Source organism: Neoarius graeffei, chromosome 10 (assembly GCF_027579695.1).
Source record: "Neoarius graeffei isolate fNeoGra1 chromosome 10, fNeoGra1.pri, whole genome shotgun sequence".
NCBI classification, from domain to species: domain Eukaryota; kingdom Metazoa; phylum Chordata; class Actinopteri; order Siluriformes; family Ariidae; genus Neoarius; species Neoarius graeffei.
This window is the reverse complement of record NC_083578.1, coordinates 22,694,457-22,716,316: the sequence shown is the minus strand read 5'-3', so window position 1 is coordinate 22,716,316 and position 21,860 is coordinate 22,694,457. Positions and strand designations below refer to the sequence as shown.

Sequence of the window (21,860 nt, the reverse complement as noted above, 5' to 3'; positions counted from 1 at the left end):
TTGTTGTGGGTAACCATAGCAAGCAAGCTCGAGCTCGCAACCTGTGCAGTCTGCGCAGTTGCAACTACGTCTGTACTGCTGTGCACCTCAATAAACCGAATGGTAATTAGTCTTTTGATTTTTCCGTGAGGTTTGCCTTATGCAAAGAAAGACAGCATAGACGTTTTTTCCTCCCTATAAGTGGGGGGGACTGAACGAGGTGAATTTAAATCTGGGTGGGACGAATCCCCCCCGTCCCCCCCTCTATCTGCGCCCGTGCACACACACACACACGGCTGTTTATATACTGTATTCACATAGGCACACTAACCAAATGCAAAGAGCCACTTAAAGAGCCATAAATAAAATTTACCCTCACCAGGTATGAGGCGTGATGGCTTTTAACACTGGTTGCATTATTATAGTGTCTCTTACAACATAATAGTGTGCATAAAAACTATAGTATCTGAAATGAACACAAACACAGATGCTTAAGATAAACACCCTGGTGAGATTCTAATGCCAGTATATACAGACTTGAAGCAGTGTAACAAGCCTTTCAATCAGTGTTCCTCAGCTGGTGTGACCTCTCCTCCCAGCAAGCGGCCTGACAGTTCCAGTGCTGACAGTTTCCACCACATGGACCAAGAACCCTGGGGGCAGATGGACACCTTGCTTTGCATCTCTAACATCCACTGTGAGTCAATATTGAATCTTGGAGATGAGAATGAAGATGCAAAAACAACAAACAAAAGACTTAAGAAATAATATGCTAAAGACAGAAACTGATTGTGATTTTGCTTTTTTATGAATTTGATGTTATATCCCCTTATTATTATTATTACCACCATGTCTTGCAAAAGCATGCATGCCCCTTGGCGTTTGTCCTGTTTTGTCGCATTGCAAGATAGAATTAAAATGGATTTTTGGAGGGTTAGCACCATTTGATTTACACAACATGCCTACCACTTTAAAGGTGAAAATTGTTTTATTGTGACACAAACAATAATTAAGATGAAAACACAGAAATCTGGAGTGTGCATAGGTATTCACTCCCTTTTGTATGAAACCCCTAAATAAGAGCTGGTCCAACCAATTGACTTCATAAGTCACATCATTAGTTAAGATCCACCGGTGTGCAATCAAAGTGTCACATGATCTCTCATATGATGTCTGTATAAATCAAGCTGTTCTGGAAGTACACTTCACAGAGTGGGGTTTTATGGAAAAATGGCCAGAGAAAAAGTCATTGCTTAAGAAATCTGTTTGGAGTTTGCCCAACAGCATGTGTCAGACTCCCCAAACACATTGAAGAAGATTCTCTGGTCAAATGAGACTAAAATGGATCTTTTTGGCCATCATGGGAAACGCCATGTGTGACTCAAACCCAACATTCTGAGAACACCATTCCTACAGTGAAGCATGGTGGTGGCAACATCATGCTGTGGGGATATTTTTCATCTGCAGTGACAGGAAAGCTGGACAGGATTGAAGGAAAGATGGATGGCACTAAATACAGGGCAATTCTGGAGGAAAACCTGTTTGAGTTAGCCAGAGGTTTGAGACTGGCACGAGGGTTCACGTTCCAGCAGGACAATGACCCTAAACATACTGCTAAAGCTACATTGGAGTGGTTTAAAGGAAAAAAGATTTAAACACTTAAAGGTCTTGGAATGGCCTAGTCAAAGCCCAGACCTCAATCCAGTTGAGAATCTGTGGCATAACTTCAAGACTGCTGTACACCAATGCAACCCATCTAACTTGAAGGAGTTGGAGCAGTTTTGCCTTGAGGAACGGGCAAAAATCCCAGTGGCTAGATGTGCTAAGCTAATAGAGACATACCCCAAGACTTGGGGGGATGTGAATATCTATGTACACTCCAGAGTTCTGTTTTTTCATCTTAATTATTGTTTGTGTCAAAATAAATAAATAAAAAATTGCACCTTTAAAATGGTAGGCATGTTGTGTAAATCAAATGATGCTAACCCCCAAAATTCCATTTTAATTCCAGCTTGCAATGCGACAAAACAGGACAAACACAAAGGGGGATGAATAGTTTTGCAAGACAGTATTATTATTATTCACGAAAGGCAAAGTGAATATTAGTGAATAATAGCAAAGACGAAGTGGAGGTTATTATTCACTGATATTCACTGAGCCTGAGGCAGATAATTGTTTTCGTGTAAATACACAGGTAAAATTAAAAAACAATTTTAAAAAGTGGCATACAAATGTAATGTGCGCAGGCTCCGTCACTTATCTATGCCGACTCACATAAAATACTTTGTTTTGAAATTGATAAAATAAATCACAATTCCACCTTACCTTTGAATAGTTTTAGACCAAACTTCGTAGCATCTTTAGTGCTTTTAGGAACAGTATTTTCTGTTATGATTTGTAATTCTTCCTCACTTACGGTTTCAAAGTGATTGGCAGCCATTTTGCCGAGTCACTCGAGGTGATTATCGAGAAATAGTCTGAATTTCTCAAACAATCAGCGCACGTAATTTTTTATAATCACCTAGTGTAGTGGTTAGTGCTGTCGCCTCACAGCAAGAAGGTCCTGGGTTCGAGCCCTGTGGCCGGCGAGGGCCTTTCTGTGTGGAGTCTGCATGTTCTCCCCGTGTCTGCGTGGGTTTCCTCCGGGTGCTCCGGTTTCCTCCACAGTCCAAAGACATGCAGGTTAGGTTAACTGGTGACTCTAAATTGACCGTAGGTGTGAATGTGAGTGTGAATGGTTGTCTGTGTCTATGTGTCAGCCCTGTGATGACCTGGCGACTTGTCCAGGGTGTACCCTGCCTTTCGCCCGTAGTCAGCTGGGATAGGCTCCAGCTTGCCTGCGACCCTGTAGAACAGGATAAAGTGGCTAGAGATAATGAGATGAGATTTGAAATGCTGATATGTTTGGGTCTTCTCTGAAGGCCTAGAAGGCTCTGACAGGTCCCCTCTGGTGTATGTATAATAATAGAAGGCTCGTTCAATATCATGCTAGCTGAATGGAATATATCTGATATACCACTCAATGCCAGCCAATATTATTTAAATATTTATGTATGTCCTTACATGTCTGTAACATGAAACACTTTCAGACACAAATGACCCACCTTGGATTTGAAACAGTATTGCATCCTGATTATGCTACTATTTTCACTGGTTTGTTGATATAGGAATCTGATTCTTTCTTATGGTCCCTGGTTAAATGTTAAAATACAGTTAGAACAAGTTTGTTTGGGCAGGTGGTTAGAACTCTCAGCTTGTGAATGGAAAATTGTTAGTTCAGATCCAAGGACTTCCCAGCATGCTGCTCTCGGGCCACCGATCAAAGCTTTTAACCCTCAACTGTTCAGTTGGTGTTCTGGATTGTGTCCTGTATTAATCACATCACATTGGATGAGTATTTCCTAAACGAATAAAGGTAAATTGACAGAAGAGGTGACAAATTCAACATTTTTCCCTCCTGCAAAAAAACCCGTTGTGACGTTGCAAAAATATCTGAATTGAGATCATGTTTGAACAGTAATCAGTCAAGAGAGCAGACTGCATCCATGCATGATGGTGTGAACTGTGGGTAGGGGAAAAAAAAAACCTCTCACAGAGGATGTGTCTTTGATCTTTACTGTCACATAGTGGACAGTTTGAGTCGCCAGACCAAATTACAGCCTTCGATTCAAAGGCAGCCACAAATCCTTTGTGAGAATGGAGTTCAGTCTGGGACACGTGTGTTGTTTGTGTTACGATACTTAAAATAATTAGGACTGAAAGTTTTTAGTTCGTTAAGGAAAGAACTCATCCATTGTCACTGACATGAATGTACACACACGTACAACTAACAAGAAAATCCGAGCACTAATGGAGAGGAAAAAAAAATTGGTGCGCTGGACAGGATCACTCCATGCCAACACATACATTACGCGCTGGCCACTTTGGTAGCAACTCCTGTTTTCCATCACCTGCTGTTGTTCCAATCTTCAGCGGTTCATTTTAAGTGAGCCTGTGCCCTCTGGAGCCTCAGATTTCTCTTCTTGAGTGACAGGAGTGCCAGGAACCCACTGTTGTGGATTTCGAGATGCTTATTCTGCTCACCGTGGTTGTAAAGAGTAGTTATTTGAGTCACAATAGCCTTTCTGTCAGCATAAGCCGTTCGTCTATGTTCTGTCTCATCGACAAGGTGACTCCGCCCACAGCACTGCATCTGACTGGATGCTTTTTGCAACAAAATCCCAGATCAGCACTTTCTGAAATACTCAGACCAGCCCGTCTGACACCAGTAACCATGCCACAGTCAAAGTCACGCTGAAATGACATTCCTTACTCCCCCTTCAGATGTTTGATGCGAACATTCACTGAAGCTCTTGACCTGTATGTGCATAACTTGATTTTTTTTCCCCTTTAGCTTAAAAAACAGACAAGTGTAAAAACAACACAACTGTTTTCAGATCATTTTATATACAATCATTTTCCCACATAAAATAATAGCTGTGTAAGGTATCAAGTTTCCTTTGGGAGGTAAAATCTAGCATACACCAAAATTCAATCCACAGTATGCAGCACAAGCAGTCAGTGATGCTAAAAACCTGATTTCGTCCCCGAGTTTTTCTTCCAGTCAAAAGAAAACCGTCCAGTGAAAGAGTTTTGTTTGAAAGAGAGGTAGAACAGACTGTTTATCTTAGTCTTCTCCTTCCTTTTTCACAGTCCCTCTCTTTTTATATCTGTCGTATTCTTTTTCTTTTTTTGTCTTTGCAGGCTTCTTTTCTTCTTTTATGGTCGGGATTTCTTTCAGCTTCTGGAACTTCTTTAGATCAGCACAGAACAAAACCTGAGCGAGAGAAGCATAGAAACCGAGTCATGCTTATTTATTAGGTGTATTTTAGTGACGTTAAATTACTTACATATGTGTGCATGTGTCAGGCTTGTAGTATTCGAGTCCAGGACTCGGACTTGAGTCCGACTTGTGCCCTAATTTTAAGGACTCGGACTCGTGCATTAACTGCATTCGGACTCGTAAACTGGAGACGAGGACTCGGATTTTTTTCTTTATTTTTTGTAACATGCCATAATAATTTGCCATAAGATATTTATATCTACATTAATTTTTGTACTAATTTCGTGCAAGAGTGTCACACCTGCGCGCCTTGGTGTGTGCATCAGATAGACTCTCGGGTACGCTCCGGACAGTGCGCCGCACCAAGCGGACTCTCATGCGTGCGCCGTAAATGACTCGCACCTGCACAGGATTAAGGCGCAATCAGTGCGCCTATATAAAAACTGTGAAAATGTACGAAGTATTGAGTTGCGTTGCTGACACATTACCAAGCCTCATTTCCTTGTTTAGTTTCCTGAGCCCTGATTTCCTGTTTCTTGTCTTTGATTCTGCCGAGTCCACGATAGCCTGTTTGTGCCTCACTCGACCTTTTGCCGGTTTCACCGTCTTACGATTTTCCCTGCCATTCTGGTTTGTTTCCCTGTCTTCACTTGTATTAATAAACACACCTTCTGCACTTACAGCCGTCTCCCAACCATCTCTGACAGAATACTTCACACTTCCTGACAAAGAGAAGCACATTCACCTGCTCATACGTTATGTTCAGGAACAAACTAATGTTAATGGCGCTGAAACAGCCACCGTCAAATGGCATGGTTGGAGTCTTGTTCTCAGACTCAACATTTTTTTTTAAATGACTTGGACTTGAACGCTAGGGACTCGAGACTGGACTCGGGGTTTAGTGACTCGACTACAATACTGGTATGTGTACAACAAAAAGCACAATAGAAGACAACACAAGGTAGCAAATAAACGTTTAAAAGGACAAAACATAAAAAAGGTGCACATTTATACACTCCAGGGCAATAACGAGGATAGGCACAAAAGAAAGGCACAAGACAAAACAGAAAAAGGTAAAGATGGCCACTGGAAGTTTTTTTTTTTAAATACTCACAGAGTGAGCCCAACCAGCATAGGATCCCCAAAGCTTTCTGAAGAAATCCCCTGAAACAGTGATAAGGTCCTATTATAATCATCAAAATAATAAAAACAACAACATTATGTCTTGGGATTTTCACTCAAATCCCAAAAAGACAAGGATAGAAAAGAAAAAAAAAATACAACCCCAATTCCAAAAATGTTGGGACACTGTGTATAAATAAATACAGAATGCGATCATTTGAAAAACATGGAAACCCTATATTTCATTGAAAATAGTACAAAGGCAACATATCAAATGTTGAAATAGAGAAATGTTATTGTTTTTTAAAAAAAAATACATGCTCATTTTGGGGCGGCACGGTGGTGTAGTGGTTAGCGCCGTCACCTCACAGCAAGAAGGTCCGGGTTCGAGCCCCGTGGCCAGCGAGGGCCTTTCTGTGCAGAGTTTGCATGTTCTCCCCGTGTCTGCGTGGGTTTCCTCCGGGTGCTCCGGTTTCCCCCACAGTCCAAAGACATGCAGGTTAGGTTAACTGGTGACTCTAAATTGACCGTAGGTGTGAATGTGAGTGTGAATGGTTGTCTGTGTCTATGTGTCAGCCCTGTGATGACCTGGCGACTTGTCCAGGGTGTACCCCGCCTTTCGCCCGTAGTCAGCTGGGATAGGCTCCAGCTTGCCTGCGACCCTGTAGAAGGATAAAGCGGCTAGAGATGATGAGATGAGATATGCTCATTTTGAATTTGATGTCAAAAAAAGTTGGGACAGGAGCATGTTTACCACTGTTGCCCCTTTTCCACCAAAGCAGTTCCAGGGCTGGTTTGGGGCCAGTGCTTAGTTTGGAACCGGGTTTTCTGTTTCCACTGACAAAGAACTGGCTCTGGGGCCAGAAAAACCAGTTCCAGGCTAGCACCAACTCTCTGCTGGGCCAGAGGAAAGAACCGCTTACGTCAGCGGGGGGGGCCGAGTTGTTAAAACCAACAACAATAACAAGACCGTGAAAGATCGCCATTTTTAAGCGGCGAGAAGCAGCAGCTGTACAAACGCGAAGTCATCCATTATTATTATTGTTGTTGCTGCTGCTTCTTCCGTGTTGTTTTTGCTTCGATATTCGCGCCAAGGTTTAAGCAAACGTAGCGGCGTAATGACGTATACAGTGACGTAATGATGTGGCACCGCGAGCTATGGAAAAGCAAACTGGTTCTCAGCTGGCTTGCAAGTTGAACGAGTTGTGATCCAGCACCAGCACTGGCCCCGAACCAGCCCTGGAACTGATTTGGTGGAAAAGGGGTATATGTTGCATCACCTCTACTTTAACAACACTCTGTAAACATTTGGGAACTGAGGAGACCAATTGCTGTAGTTTTGAAAGATAAATGTTGTTCCATTCTTGCCTGATATACAATTTCAGTTGCTCAACAGGTCGGGGTCTCCTTTGTCATATTTTGCGCTTCATTTTTCGCATTCTGTTTTTATTTAGAGTTTACACAGCGTCCCAACTTTTTTGGACTTGGGGTTGCAAAAGTACTAGCATTTTTATTCGGCTATTTGGAATCCTAGACAGATGCTGTACTTCTGCCTCTGGATATTGTCATTAATCGGATGTTGATCTAGTAACATTTTTTGCGAGTATGATTTTAAGTCAATGAGCATGGTATTGGGCCAATACCTGATACCAACGGCACACATTTTCCAGTGTTTGGTTAAAAGCAGCAGAATAAATGCAATGGACGTGCACTGAAAGGCCATTTCTAAGCAGAGACAGTGCTGTAAATTAAGTTCAATTATACTGTACATTCAGTACCAGTCAAAAGTTTGGACACACCTACTCATTCATAGTGTGTTAGCATGCTAACATTTAAGCAAGTTAGCCTGAGCATGTTAGCACACTAGCTGCTCACCTTAAAGGAGATACGCAGAACCATGGCCTCACTTTTTGTTTATAAATGCCTTGAGACCTCAAGAATGGCATAGGAATAGTTTTAAGCATTAACAATAAATCTAATATAGTAATTTTTACGATTAAAATTATTCATATAGGTAGCAGTCTGAGTGAATGACCTTGACATCTGTGACGTTACTGCGGTAAGGCTATCGGTCTCGTCGCCATTTTTGCGATACTAAAACACAGAGCTAACTGCAACTTCGATCCTCCATTTTGAGCTAATTTATCGCCATGCCACGTAGGTGTGTTGCTGGTGGGTGCAGCAACATGACAGAAGGTGGATTTACGTTGCATTCATGGCCCAAGAATGTTCAAACTGCAAAGATTTGGACGCGTTTTGTGAGAAATTCACAGGCCCATTGGGAACCTACGAAGTGGTCTCTCCTCTGCATATTTTACTGAAGACTCGTACGAAACCCCTGATCTGTTGAGAAGCGTTGGCTATAAGCCCGTATTGAAAGAGGGTGCAGTATCAACAATTAAAGGAAAAGAAAACTACAAGAAAAAGTAAGTTCAGTGGCACCAGTTCTCCCGGAATGTGAGCTGAGCAGTAATGGCGGAGTACTCAGTATGGAGAAAATGGAGAATGAGCGGACCAGTCGTCAGATTTCTCTGCTGGATATGCTTGCCTCAGCAGCAATATCTCGCCCTTACGTAGAAGAAGTGAATGAATGAAGAACTGAAAGTCAGATTGTTTCAAAACAATCGGCCACAAGATCGGCCTTCAAGAAGCAAGATCACAGACGAGTAAGATGCAACTCTCGTTTGGTTACATCACAACACCACTCGTTGTTTACCTGCATTTAGATTAATACATGCAACTTGTATTGTGTGTTTAAGTTACTGGTATAAGATTATTTAATTTGCTTCAGAATGTGATTGTCTCAGTTCATCTGATTTTTTTAATTAGCCTTTTACGTTTTATCAATTCTGTCCAATTCTCTAGACGGCTTTGTTCTCTGGCTTTACTTTGTAAGGTGGGGGCCTCCATGGCTGACGTGTTACTATCGGATTCACCTTCCGATGGTTCGAACTGATACGGTTCTACGTGTATAGCAGTAGCATGTACACACACTCCAGTTTCAGGAGTATCACAGTCAAATGTATTACTATCTGAGGAATCTGAAGAATCTCCGATAAATCCGAACGAAGAGGCCATTGCAACCACTCTTGCCTGCCGAGTCTGGCTTTGGTCTATAGCTGTCAAAGGCCTCGGCCTTAAAACTGGTTACCGCAGTGATGTCACTCACTCAGGGCTGGCTCAGCGGGGCAGCTCGAATGCCAACTTTGCAGTTGATTTTAACTCTCAAAAATATATTTTTATTCCCAATTATGCAGCATACAAGAGTCAAGGATGGAGATACTATCCACTCAGAAATGTATTTAAAAATAAAGGTTCTGCGTATCTCCTTTAATAATGTTAGTATGATAACTGTTAACATGATAACAGTTCTCAGTATGCTTTCAGTTTGCATGCTAGCCTTAGCATGTTAGCATGCTCAATGTTAATGGTTTGCTGCATTGGCACACTGCGATGATCTGGTGACTTATCTAGGGTGCACCCTGCTGCTCGCCCATCGTCAGCTGGGATAGGCTCCAGCTTTCCCGTGACCCTGCACAGAATAAGCGTTTACGGATCATGGATGGATGGATGGATGGATGGATGGATCGGCACAATCACGCTGCGAGCTCAGCCATTTAAAACAGATTTTCAAGCGTGAGGGCTCATGTCAGACCCAGTTACTGTTGGTGACCCTCTGCTACAGCTGAGCAAGCATACTTTGCATTTTCTCTGTGGAAATGCAGTCTAGTCTACATTGTAGAAATATACTCAAGACATCAAAACTATGAAATGACCTATGGAACCAAAAATCTCATCTCATCTCTCATTATCTCTAGCCGCTTTATCCTCTCCTACAGGGTCGCAGGCAAGCTGGAGCCTATCCCAGCTGACTATGGGCGAAAGGCGGGGTACACCCTGGACAAGTCGCCAGGTCATCACAGGGCTGACACATAGACACAGACAACCATTCACACTCACATTCACACCTACGGTCAATTTAGAGTCACCAGTTAACTTAACCTGCATGTCTTTGGACTGTGGGGGAAACCGGAGCACCCGGAGGAAACCCACGCGGACACGGGGAGAACATGCAAACTCCGCACAGAAAGGCCCTCGTCGGCCACGGGGCTCGAACCCGGACCTTCTTGCTGTGAGGCGACAGCGCTAACCACTACACCACTGTGCCGCCAGAACCAAAAATGTTAAAAAAAAAAGTTTGATATTTTAGATTCTTCAAAGTAGCCACCGTTTATCTTGACGCTTTGCACACTGTTAGCATTACCTTAACCAGCTTCATGAGGTAGTCACCTGGAATGCGTTTCAATTAACAGATTTGCCTCATCGACAGATAATTAGTGCAATTTCTTGCCTTCTTAATGTGTTTGAGATCAAACAGTAAATAATAAAAATACAGTAAATAGCCCGATTCCACAACTGTAGTAATCCATATTATGTCACGAAGCGTTCAAATAAGTAAAAAAGAAACAGCACCCATCATTACTTTAAGACATGACGTGTCTTTTAATGAATAAAAATCAAGAAAAACCATTGGATTAGAAAGTGTGTCCAAACTTTTGACTGGCACTGTAGCTTTAACATCATTTCAGCAAGAAAGGAAACTAGGTGAGGTGAAAAAGAGAAGGGGAGACAATGTGACTGTTGTTCTACTCACCGATTTCTTTGTAGACTTTATCAGTCAGAGTCTTTGGTCTACTTCCTGTAGCACAGCTATAATCGCGCCTCGCAATCTGCCACACATGTGTGTCTACAGGGACGGCTTCAGACTTGTCCAGTGACATTAAACACACACAATCGGCCACCTGGAAGACACACATCCAAAAACACAAAGCATGGACTAGATTAAGTTTAGAGTATACTAGTTACTGCAGAAACAGGCACACCAATAAACAAAGAGAAAACATCACTAGTCTAGCAAACAGCTGCTAAACTTTTTAACGGATCTACAGTAATCAAGACTTGATTGCAGTTCTTTTTTGCATTTTGCCATCTCAGCCAACATATTTGCATAGTCCTGGTATTAGCATTCGCAATTAAATGAAGAGCTACCTTCGGGCCAACACCAGGCAGTGTAAGGAGAGCGCCTCTGGCCTGCAGGTAAGGGGTGTTACGGAGTGTATGGAGCCACTTGGGACCATGGGAGCTCATAATCAAGTGTGCACTTTGCTGTAGGAAACGAGCTCGGTAGCCAAAACCCAACTGCTGTAGTTGTGCCTCAACATTGCTCTCTGTCTCGCACACAACAATCAAATATGTTCATACTACTGACCGGAAAAAAAGCATTAGTATATAAGCAAATGAGAGGACAGAGATAAAGGAGTGTTTGCGTATTACCTGCTAAAGCCTCCATGGAGGGGAAGTCGTGATAGTGTGTGCCATCAAGCTCACAGATCGGCGTCCCAAGTGCGCTACACAAGCGCTCGATCATCCCCTGAATCCGAGAGATGTGATTATTCGAGCTGCAGATGAACGAGAAGAGACACTCTACAGGGTCCTGGCGCAACATGCGCACTCCTGACACAAATACACACGCACATATATAAATGATTACTGAGACTCAGAGCCACATGCAACATGCCATAAGATTCTTGTAATGCGTCTAAACCAGAATGAAACCAAACTAGCGGTAAAGTGACATTTTTCACCATTAAAACCAGCAAACGTCAGTTTCAAATTTACCCCAAAGCAAGTTTTAGTCTTGTAGGTGATAATAAAAAGTTATTATTAATCATAATTAGGCATGTAATGAGTTACCTAATTCACAATTCGAGTCAATTCACGATACTGGGTTCACGATTTGATTTTCCAACGATATTTTTAAAAATAAAAATAAATAAATAAAATGAACATTTTATTTTAAAAAAATACAGCATTGATTTTCCTATTCTTTATCAACTTAACTATTCGTTTTGTTAATTTAAAAAAACAACCTTCAGTTTCCTAACAACCAACAATGATTATTTACCCACGTTTGCAGGGCTTGACATTAACGGTTGCCCGACTGTCCCGGACAACCAAAATGTTTGGTTCGGACAAGTCAAATCCATGTCTGCCTGTTCAACCAGACGAGTTGAATATTTGCTGACAATCACCATTTTGATAGTAATTATTCAAGAGTTGCATCAATAAAGTTCCAACAAAACTAGTTCAATCCCCTCAGTGATCCGGCCGTGTTATTGTTTACGAAATTCCAGGGAAGCTGAGTACAGCAGGTGTGTGTGTGTATAAAAATAACCACGGTGTAATACCTAATTATAGATTATTAGACTCTGAATTCATCGAAATCAGAGAAATGGCAATTAAATACCTCAGGAAAATAAATATCTGGAGTGAATCTTCATTTCATTTGGACATTTACTGTATTTTTCTTTTGTATGAGACACATTAACCATCACAAATGTTGTAAAATATTTCGTGGGAATTTATTTTCATTCACAGCATGATTCTTTCACCCTTATGTCCAACTTGTTTTCTTTCAGTTTCATTCCTTTAAATTAATGTATACTTCATGTTTTACTGGATTAATCAAGATTTAACTTTATTTTCTCCAGAAGCTTTGAATTTGGGTGAGTCTAACTCTTAAAACCGCACATCGGGTAATGGGTTATAACAACCCACGCACCATAATGGGGCACTGGATAGTTTTGGTTTATTGTTAAAGTTTGAGTTTAATTGAAAAATTATAAAATCATTAAAGCATAATGATTATCATAACTATACCTGCTTTTTGATAAACTTTGTTCACCACTTTCCTTTCATTGAACTAGTAAATATATAGGAAGAAAAAGGTTCTGGTCAGGACAAGTGAAAAGTCTTGTTGCTTATCCGACTGGACAAGTGGATTAAAAAGTTAAATGTTGATTTGTAAAGACTGGAATAAAATATAATACCCTATAAACTAAAATATACCTTTTATTTTAAAAAGTACAATAAATAACCCATTTCTTAATAAACTTTTATGAACATTTGTACTGCGTGTGGCGGCACGGTGGTGTAGTGGTTAGCGCTGTTGCCTCACAGCAAGAAGGTCCGGGGTCAAGCCCAGTGGCCGGCGAGGGCCTTTCTGTGTGGAGTTTGCATGTTCTCCCCGTGTCCGCGTGGGTTTCCTCCGGGTGCTCCGGTTTCCCCCACAGTCCAAAGACATGCAGGTTAGGTTAACTGGTGACTCTAAATTGACCGTAGGTGTGAATGTGAGTGTGAATGGTTGTCTGTGTCTATGTGTCAGCCCTGTGATGACCTGGCGACTTGTCCAGGGTGTACCCCGCCTTTCGCCCGTAGTCAGCTGGGATAGGCTCCAGCTTGCCTGCGACCCTGTAGAACAGGATAAAGCGGCAAGAGATAATGAGATGTACTGCGTGTGGTCAATCACACAACAGCACTTTCCCATTTTTTATCTGTTTTTTGTGTGCTTTCATGGCATTAGAGCTGTGTTTCTTCCGCCTAGGGTGAAACCACATGCATTGCCGCTATTTAAATAATGTTAGCTGGCGTTGAGTGGTATATCAGATATATTCCATTCAGCTAGCATGACACTGAACAAGTCAAAGACGAGTAGCTGAATGGAATATATCTGATATACCATGAAAAAAAGGCAGTCAATATTATTATTATTATTATACATTCCTTTCGGGTGTTCAACGTGTCTTTCTCTTTCAAAATTCTCTCAAAATCTTCCATATTTAATGAAGCAAACCTGGTGGCCATGTTTGTTTCCAAACTGTCCCAATCGCTTGCTAGTGCGGAAGTTTTACGTCTCCGACGTGTGACGTCATGTTTTCTTGACAACCATGTAATATCGCAAACCATGTTCAACGCTCATTCTCCATTGGGTAGAGTGACGTAATACACGTAAGATAAGTGATATGATAACAATATTGCATGCTATCAAACCAAATGAATGAAACCCGTTAGAAGGGAATAGAATACATGTTTTTGTTCCATCAAAAGTGTCCTGTATATAATGTATAGTATTGTACCCTCTGCTGTCTAAATCATGCAATTACAACTAGGAAAAACTAAGAGATCACGCAGCCTGATGATAAATCACGATTCACTTTTTATTTTATCGACTTATCATAAATTATAAATTTGTATCGCAATTTATCGTTGCGCAATATCTCGTTGCATGCCTAATTATATTAGTAGTAGCAGTTTATGTTTCTCATATCCAAGAACACCTTTACGAACGTGAATCCAATAAAAACGCATATCAAAGCATTCCTCAGGGAATATAACACAAAATACTGCCGTATGTACTGAATTCCATCAATTCCCACAGCTTACCTGAGAAGATTTTGCCTGTGTGGCTGAAGTGCGGATCTGCATCACTCCATTCTTTATACAAGTCCTCCAGTTTAACATGCAGCTGGAAATAGTCTCTCAGTACCTCCTCGTCTTTGCCATCCTGCTCAGAAGTCAACATGAAAAGGCTCGTTTCTTCTTCTTCCTTCTTCACGTCAGCTACTTCTTTAAGCTTCTTCCCTGATTCCCGGGAGTTCTCCGCTATTTTCCTTTTCCGACCGTTAATGAGATCCAGGTCCTTACCTACGCACGGTCCATACACATAGTACCATAAAGTGTCCTCCGTCTGAGTTAGCGTCCACACTCGTCCCCCCATCACACCTGTCCAGTGGCCTTCTCCTGTCTCACGCCATCTGCAGGAATTAAAAGTTCACACACAGCAACAGTGTTTTTAACATCACAGTAACTGTGTGAGATTTTTCAGTTGGCAGAAGGAACAATGCAGTAAATTTCCTAACCAGTTTTCGAAATCGAGTCGGACGTGAGCTGATAGTCGACGAGGCACGTAGCACTGAGTTGGCTATAAACCATGTATGATGTGATTGAGTGGAATAACTGTTTTATTCGATCCACATTCACTGGATTTTGAGAAACCGAGCATTTTTAGTTTTTGCAAATTCAATAAATAACTTTTTATACAAAACGTCTGACAAAATCATTTCCGCTTAGAATGTAAACAAGCGGCAAAATGACATTAGCAATTTGTGAAAAATGCTATAAAAATATCTCATCTCATCTCATTATCTCTAGCCGCTTTATCCTTCTACAGGGTCGCAGGCAAGCTGGAGCCTATCCCAGCTGACTACGGGCGAAAGGCGGGGTACACCCTGGACAAGTCGCCAGGTCATCACAGGGCTGACACATAGACACAGACAACCATTCACACTCACATTCACACCTACGCTCAATTTAGAGTCACCAGTTAACCTAACCTGCATGTCTTTGGACTGTGGGGGAAACCGGAGCACCCGGAGGAAACCCACGCGGACACGGGGAGAACATGCAAACTCCGCACAGAAAGGCCCTCGCCGGCCCCGGGGCTCGAACCCAGGACCTTCTTGCTGTGAGGCGACAGCGCTAACCACTACACCACCGTGCCACCCTGCTATAAAAATAATTACGGAAAAAAAAAATAAATAAATAAATACGTTCATACCATCAAATACTTTCACCCCATATTTTGTTGCTTTTTTTGTATTTTTTAGGGTTTTATTTTTGAGTAGAGTTTTTATTTCATCCTCGGTTGGTTCAGCAACACGTGCTGCCATTTTGTTCATCTCTACTCATCATATATGAGCTGATATCCTAGTAGTAGAGTAGCCAATCAGAGCATGCGATTGCTCATATCCAGTGAATGTGGATAGAATAAAATTTATGAGAACATTAATATAATATAAAACTGTGATGTGAATTACAGCCATCACTTCTCTTAAAGCTGCTGTTATGGCAAATTAATCAACACCTTCAGACCAATTAGAATAAAGAATTCAACAGCACTGTGGTATAGTAATAATTATAAACTAACTTCCTGAGTTGTCTGCCTATTTTAAGGAATACCAAAGTAGGAAGGATGGATGTTGATTTGATCAAAATGCTCAGGAACTTCCCAGGAACTGACCAAGTAATGGAACAGCGGTAAAGAGTAATCGTGGAAGAAAGGAGACAAACACTAACAAATACATGGCAAGAGTACATCTTTCACTTTAGTTTAAAGAACCAATAATATAGTCATTTTAATCTGGGGCGTCATCAGAGATTATTAAATTAGTCAGTGTCATGCACGTTTGGGAAGTAAGTGTAACGGAGTTCACATATTAGCCGACAATTTGATAGAAATACAAACTTCATAATACCCATTAAACTATTTGATGTGATAAATCTATAGATGGCGACTAGAACATCCCTGAGCCTGATGCCAATAAAACCTCTGGACATCACATCTGCAAGCTCAAAGTACATAGATAGATGGATATATTATATACATGTACAGTGGTGCTTGAAAGTTTGTGAACCCTTTAGAATTTTCTATATTTCTGCATAAATATGACCTAAAGCATCATTAGGTTTTCACACAAGTCCTAAAAGTAGATAAAGAGAACCCAGTTAAACAAATGAGACAAAAATATTATACTTGCTCATTTATTTATTGAGGAAAATGATCCAATATTACATATCTGTGAGTGGCAAAAGTATGTGAACCTCTAGGATTAGCAGTTAATTTGAAGGTGAAATCAAAGTCAGGTGTTTTCAATCAATGGGATGACAATCAGGTGTGAGTGGGCACCCGGTTTTATTTAAAGAACAGGGATCTATCAAAGTCTGATCTTCACAATACACGTTTGTGGAAGTGTATCATGGCACGAACAAAGGAGATTTCTGAGGACCTCAGAAAAAGTGTTGTTGATGCTCATCAGGCTGGAAAAAGTTACAAAACCATCTCTAAAGAGTTTGGACTCCACCAATCCACAGTCAGATTGTGTACAAATGGAGGAAATTCAAGACCATTGTTACCCTCCCCAGGAGTGGTCGACCAACAAAGATCACTCCAAGAGCAAGGCGTGTAATAGTCGGCGAGGTCACAAAGGACCCCAGGGTAACTTCTAAGCAACTGAAGGCCTCTCTCACATTGGCTAATGTTAATGTTCATGAGTCCACCATCAGGAGAACACTGAACAACAATGGTGTGCATGGTAGGGTTGCAAGGAGAAAGCCACTGCTCTCCAAAAAGAACACTGCTGCTCGTCTGCAGTTTACTAAAGATCATGTGGACAAGCCAGAAGGCTGTTGGAAAAATGTTTTGTGGACAGATGAGACCAAAATAGAACTTTTTGGTTTAAATGAGAAGTGTTATATTTGGAGAAAGGAAAACACTGCATTCCAGCATAAGAACCTTATCCCATCTGTGAAACATGGTGGTGGTACTATCATGGTTTGGGCCTGTTTTGCTGCATCTGGGCCAGGACGGCTTGCCATCGTTGATGGAACAATGAATTCTGAATTATACCAGTGAATTCTAAAGGAAAATATCAGGACATCTGTCCATGAACTGAATCCCAAGACAGGGTGGGTCATGTAGCAAGACAACGACCCTAAGCACACAAGTCATTTTACCAAAAAACGGTTAAAGAAGAATAAAGTTAATGTTTTGGAATGGCCGAGTCAAAGTCCTGACCTTAATCCAATCAAAATGTTGTGGAAGGACCTGAAGTGAGCAGTTCATGTGAGGAAACCCACCAACATCCCAGAGTTGAAGCTGTTCTGTACAGAGGAATGGGCTAAAATTCCTCCAAGCCGGTGTGCAGGACTGATCAACAGTTACCGCAAACGTTTAGTTGCAGTTATTGCTGCACAAGGGGGTCACACCAGATACTGAAAACAAAGGTTCACATACTTTTGCCACTCACAGATATGTAATCTTGGACCGTTTTCCTCAATAAATAAACGACCAAGTATAATATTTTTGTCTCATTTGTTTAACTGGGTTCTCTTTATCTACTTTTAGGACTTGTGTGAAACTCTGATGATGTTTTAGGTCATATTTATGCAGAAATATAGAAAATTCTAAAGGGTTCACAAACTTTCAAGCACCACTGGAGGGAGAGAGAGAGAGAGAGAGAGAGATGGATGAATGGATGGACAGATAGATAGACAGATGGAGAAAATATAAGATAGACAGATTGAGAGAGAGAGAGATGGATGGATGGATAGATAGAGAGATAGACAGATCGATCCCAAGCTGGGAAATTGTTTTGTTACAGCAGCAAGTTATCAGACATGTGAAAAGAAAGACACACTGTACAAAATAAAATAGAATTTAAAAAAAAGAGCAAGCCGACTGTACAATATACAGATAAAGATGTAATGATTAAAAAATATATACATCTATAAATCTGCTTTGTACATGTGAAGGTGTTAATAGTGCTTAAAAACAAAAACTGTGATAAACGAAGATTAAAAACTGTGCAAAGGTGGCAGTATTGAACGGAAGATAAATAAATAAATAAATAAATAAGCTAAATGCTGCAAGTGACTAATGACAGTAAACAAATAGTGCAAAAGTTAGAGGAGAACCAGGGTTATAAATTGGACTATACGGGAGAGAGGTCAGAGTTCTCTCGGTCAGACATCATGAATATACACATGATACTGGATGAGCACTTGAATTCATAAATCAATTCATATCCACTCTGCAAAATATTACCTGAACGTTTGCCCACATCCCAGTGTCAGGTCCAGGCGGAGTTCAGATTTGGGGTAGGACAAGCAGCGCCATGCCTTGGTCCCCAACGAGAGCAAAGCATGCTGGGACATCCTGCTGTTCCACACTTGTGGAGTTAATGGGGTCAGCTAAATCCTGTACAAATCATCTCAGTTAAAGGTGCATTTGGGAAGATTTCTTATCATTTGTCAAGATTAGGTCTCTAACCGTTTAGGCTGGCCCTACACTCGAGGATAATTAGGCTGAGTTTGGGTTCGATTCGCCCCTTCCGATAATCCAGATTCGAGGCTGGTATGAACCAATTATCTGCCCAAATAATCCTGTAGTGTAAGGAAATTACAGACAATCTTAAGGTCAGTGACTCGATTGGCGCCTCCCTGATTTTCAATAATAAATATCAAACGTTTGATATTTACAGTGGTGCTTGAAAGTTTGCGAACCTTTTAGAATTTTCTATATTTCTGCATAAATATGACCTAAAACAACATCAGATTTTCACACAAGTCCTAAAAGTAGATACAGAGAACCCAGTTAAACAAATGAGACAAAAATATTATACTTGGTCATTTATTTATTCTAAAGGGTTCACAAACTTTCAAGCACCACTGTACAACTCGAAATCCTGCAGTGTGAAAGGACCAGTGATGGCGAGTCAGCAGTGAATGAGCTGACTGGGAGGCAGATGTTGAATACTTGTGTAGAATGGCATCTCCATGGCAGAGAATGGAGAAAAAATGTCTAAAAATTAAGACATTTCGAATGGTTTCATGCTCCCCTCCACTCTGTGTACAAATAACAAATAACAGCATTTGTAGCGGTAAACTTGCACGAGTTCACCTGTAGCTTGCACTGATCCTTCTCTATAGAGCCCCAGAAGAAAACAAACAAACAAACAAACAAACAAACAAACGATGTACGTTTTGCAGGACCTTGCAAATCTGCATCTATTTTTTTCCCCAACCATGTTCTTTCCAGGGCTCTGTACTTCTCAGCCATGACTACCCATACAATGTCAGACACACGAAAAGCAGAAAGTCAACTATTAATTTTCGTCAACATAAACATATCAAGGGGCGGCACGGTGGTTTATTGGTTAGCGCTGTCACCTCACAGCAAGAAGGTCCGGGTTCGAGCCCCGTGGCCGGCGAGGTTCTTTCTGTGTAGAGTTTGCATGTTCTCCCCGTGTCCGCGTGGGTTTCCTCCGGGTGCTCCGGTTTCCCCCACAGTCCAAAGACATGCAGGTTAGGTTAACTGGTGACTCTAAATTGACCGTAGGTGTGAATGTGAGTGTGAATGGTTGTCTGTGTCTATGTGTCAGCCCTGTGATGACCTGGCGACTTGTCCAGGGTGTACCCCGCCTTTCGCTCGTAGTCAGCTGGGATAGGCTCCAGCTTGCCTGCGACCCTGTAGAACAGGATAAAGCGGCTACAGATAATGAGATGAGACGTGTTAGCCTAGTAAACTAGACCCACCCGCCTAGCGGCCAAAAATATTTTTTGCCTAGCGAATGGGTCTAGCCTCGCACCATATAAACAAAAACACCCCGGGCATCAAATCGTGCCCGCCAATCACAACGCAAGGTTTTTGTTTGGATTCTTTGGGCGGGCTTTTGCAGGAGTGACGACAAAGCTGCGCGACGCTGGAGAAAGCACAGCAGGAAAGATGGCTACGGGCTAGTGAACAGCGCGCGTTTGACTCTGCTTTGGAATCAGTTTTAGAAGAATTAGACTTGGAGTTTTCATTGAAACATGAGCAGGAAGAGGCTCTCCGCTCATTCCTTTTCAAGAAGGACGTTTTCGCCGTTTTGCCGACCGGCTATGGCAAAAGTCTGATCTACCAGCTGGCTCCGCTCGTAGCCAAAAGGATGGGGCTAGTTTGTGCAGTACGAAGAATTAATAAACAGCTTTGAAACATTACTTTTTGATTGTTTCTTATTTTCCCGTTATTTTAAATTTAAGGGAAATTATTTCACCAAACACCACTAAATAAAAACTCTCAAAAACAGTTTAAGCAAACCCTTGAAAAACACTTGAAAAAAATAAGTGTATGTTAAGTATGTGGTACAGACTCCAAACTTGTGGTCATTATCTCCAAACTTCTTAATATCTAGAACCTGTTTATTAATTAATACGCATTTTGAAAAATTAATTATTTCAAGGCCTCCCCCACTGCTTTCTGTCGCTCTGACTCCTGTAAATACAAACGCCTGTCAGACCGGTTTCCAAAGGGGTTTTCTCAGCCAAGTAATGTATTTTCTCCTGGAGTCACGAATTAAACCATCGTTTTCAATCACGTTCTATATATTTTCCAACTTATTACGATTATTAGTAAGAATAAAAATAATCCTTTATTGCACCTTTAAACTTTAATCAGGATACTTGTGGCATCGACATTCAACACCACTTTAACAAACTGCAGTTTCATAGTTTCAAACTTGTGTATTTCTGTCGCGGGAGATCTATACGCACAGAGACAGTTTGAAAGACAGCGGTTTGTTCCTCCTACCCGCTTCGGAAATGTCTACGGATCGAGGCCAGACTAAATATTCACATTTAGTCTGGCTTGCCAGGCTAGAGATGCGTAGTAAGGGCGGGAGATTTTTATGTTGTCAGTGGGAGGATTTTCTAAATGTTCCCTAAAGCGGGAGATCTCCAGGATAGTTGGAGCTTCTGCCCTTACTGTCCACCTCTGCTCATGACGTAGCACATTTTGATCACGTGGTTGCAAGTCATGTATAAAATGGCTGACAGGCTGCTCCTGTAAATACAAACGCCTGTCAGACTGGTTTCCAAAGGGGTTTTCTCAGCCAAGTAATGTATTTTCTCCTGGAGTCACGAATTAAACCATCGTTTTCAATCACGTTCTATATATTTTCCAACTTATTACGATTATTAGTAAGAATAAAAAAAATCCTTTATTGCACCTTTAAACTTTAATCAGGATACTTGTGGCATCGACATTCAACACCACTTTAACAAACTGCAGTTTCATTTTTAAGTCTAGCAACTTTAAACAAACAATCAATTTCAAAATTGTACCGACTAGCTCTTGAAATTATGTATTTATACCATACAACTATTAAATAAACAATAACAAGACTGAGCTTTCACTCACGTGTCTGCTTGTACAGAATCAACTAATGAATGAGCCCGGACAACTGTAAGCTTTCAGAGTTTCCAAGATGGCCAAGTCTGCGAGGCTTTCATTTAATAACATTCCCAAACACAATGTTTGTACTTTTTTTTAATACAAATTATTTTATCTTCACAAGCCATCAACCTATCCTCAAGTGCCTGGTGCAACTTTTAGTCCAGAATGTAAACATTGCTATGAAATGCCTTCTGATTGGAGAATCTCTGTAGAAACTAATCCCTGATTGGCTCTTTTTTTGTCACTTCCTCATTAACCGTGCTCTTG

The 21,860-nt window shown here is 41.2% G+C and overlaps 1 protein-coding gene across 2 annotated transcripts; it reads right to left on the bottom strand.

Moving 5' to 3' along the window:
* Positions 1-4,406: 4,406 nt before the first annotated feature.
* ogg1 (8-oxoguanine DNA glycosylase) lies at positions 4,407-21,747 on the bottom strand. Of its 2 annotated transcripts, XM_060931541.1 has the most exons (8): positions 21,558-21,747; positions 18,426-18,578; positions 14,207-14,577; positions 11,258-11,437; positions 10,973-11,151; positions 10,578-10,725; positions 5,916-5,965; positions 4,407-4,795 (listed from the first exon to the last, which is right to left on the bottom strand). In XM_060931541.1, exons 2-8 carry the CDS (start codon positions 18,533-18,535, stop codon positions 4,646-4,648), a joined length of 1,188 nt encoding a protein of 395 aa, XP_060787524.1. In that variant the 5' UTR covers positions 18,536-18,578; positions 21,558-21,747; the 3' UTR covers positions 4,407-4,645. The 2 variants fall into 2 exon arrangements, with proteins under 2 accessions (XP_060787524.1, XP_060787525.1); XM_060931542.1 differs by lacking the exon at positions 18,426-18,578.
* Positions 21,748-21,860: the final 113 nt, after the last annotated feature.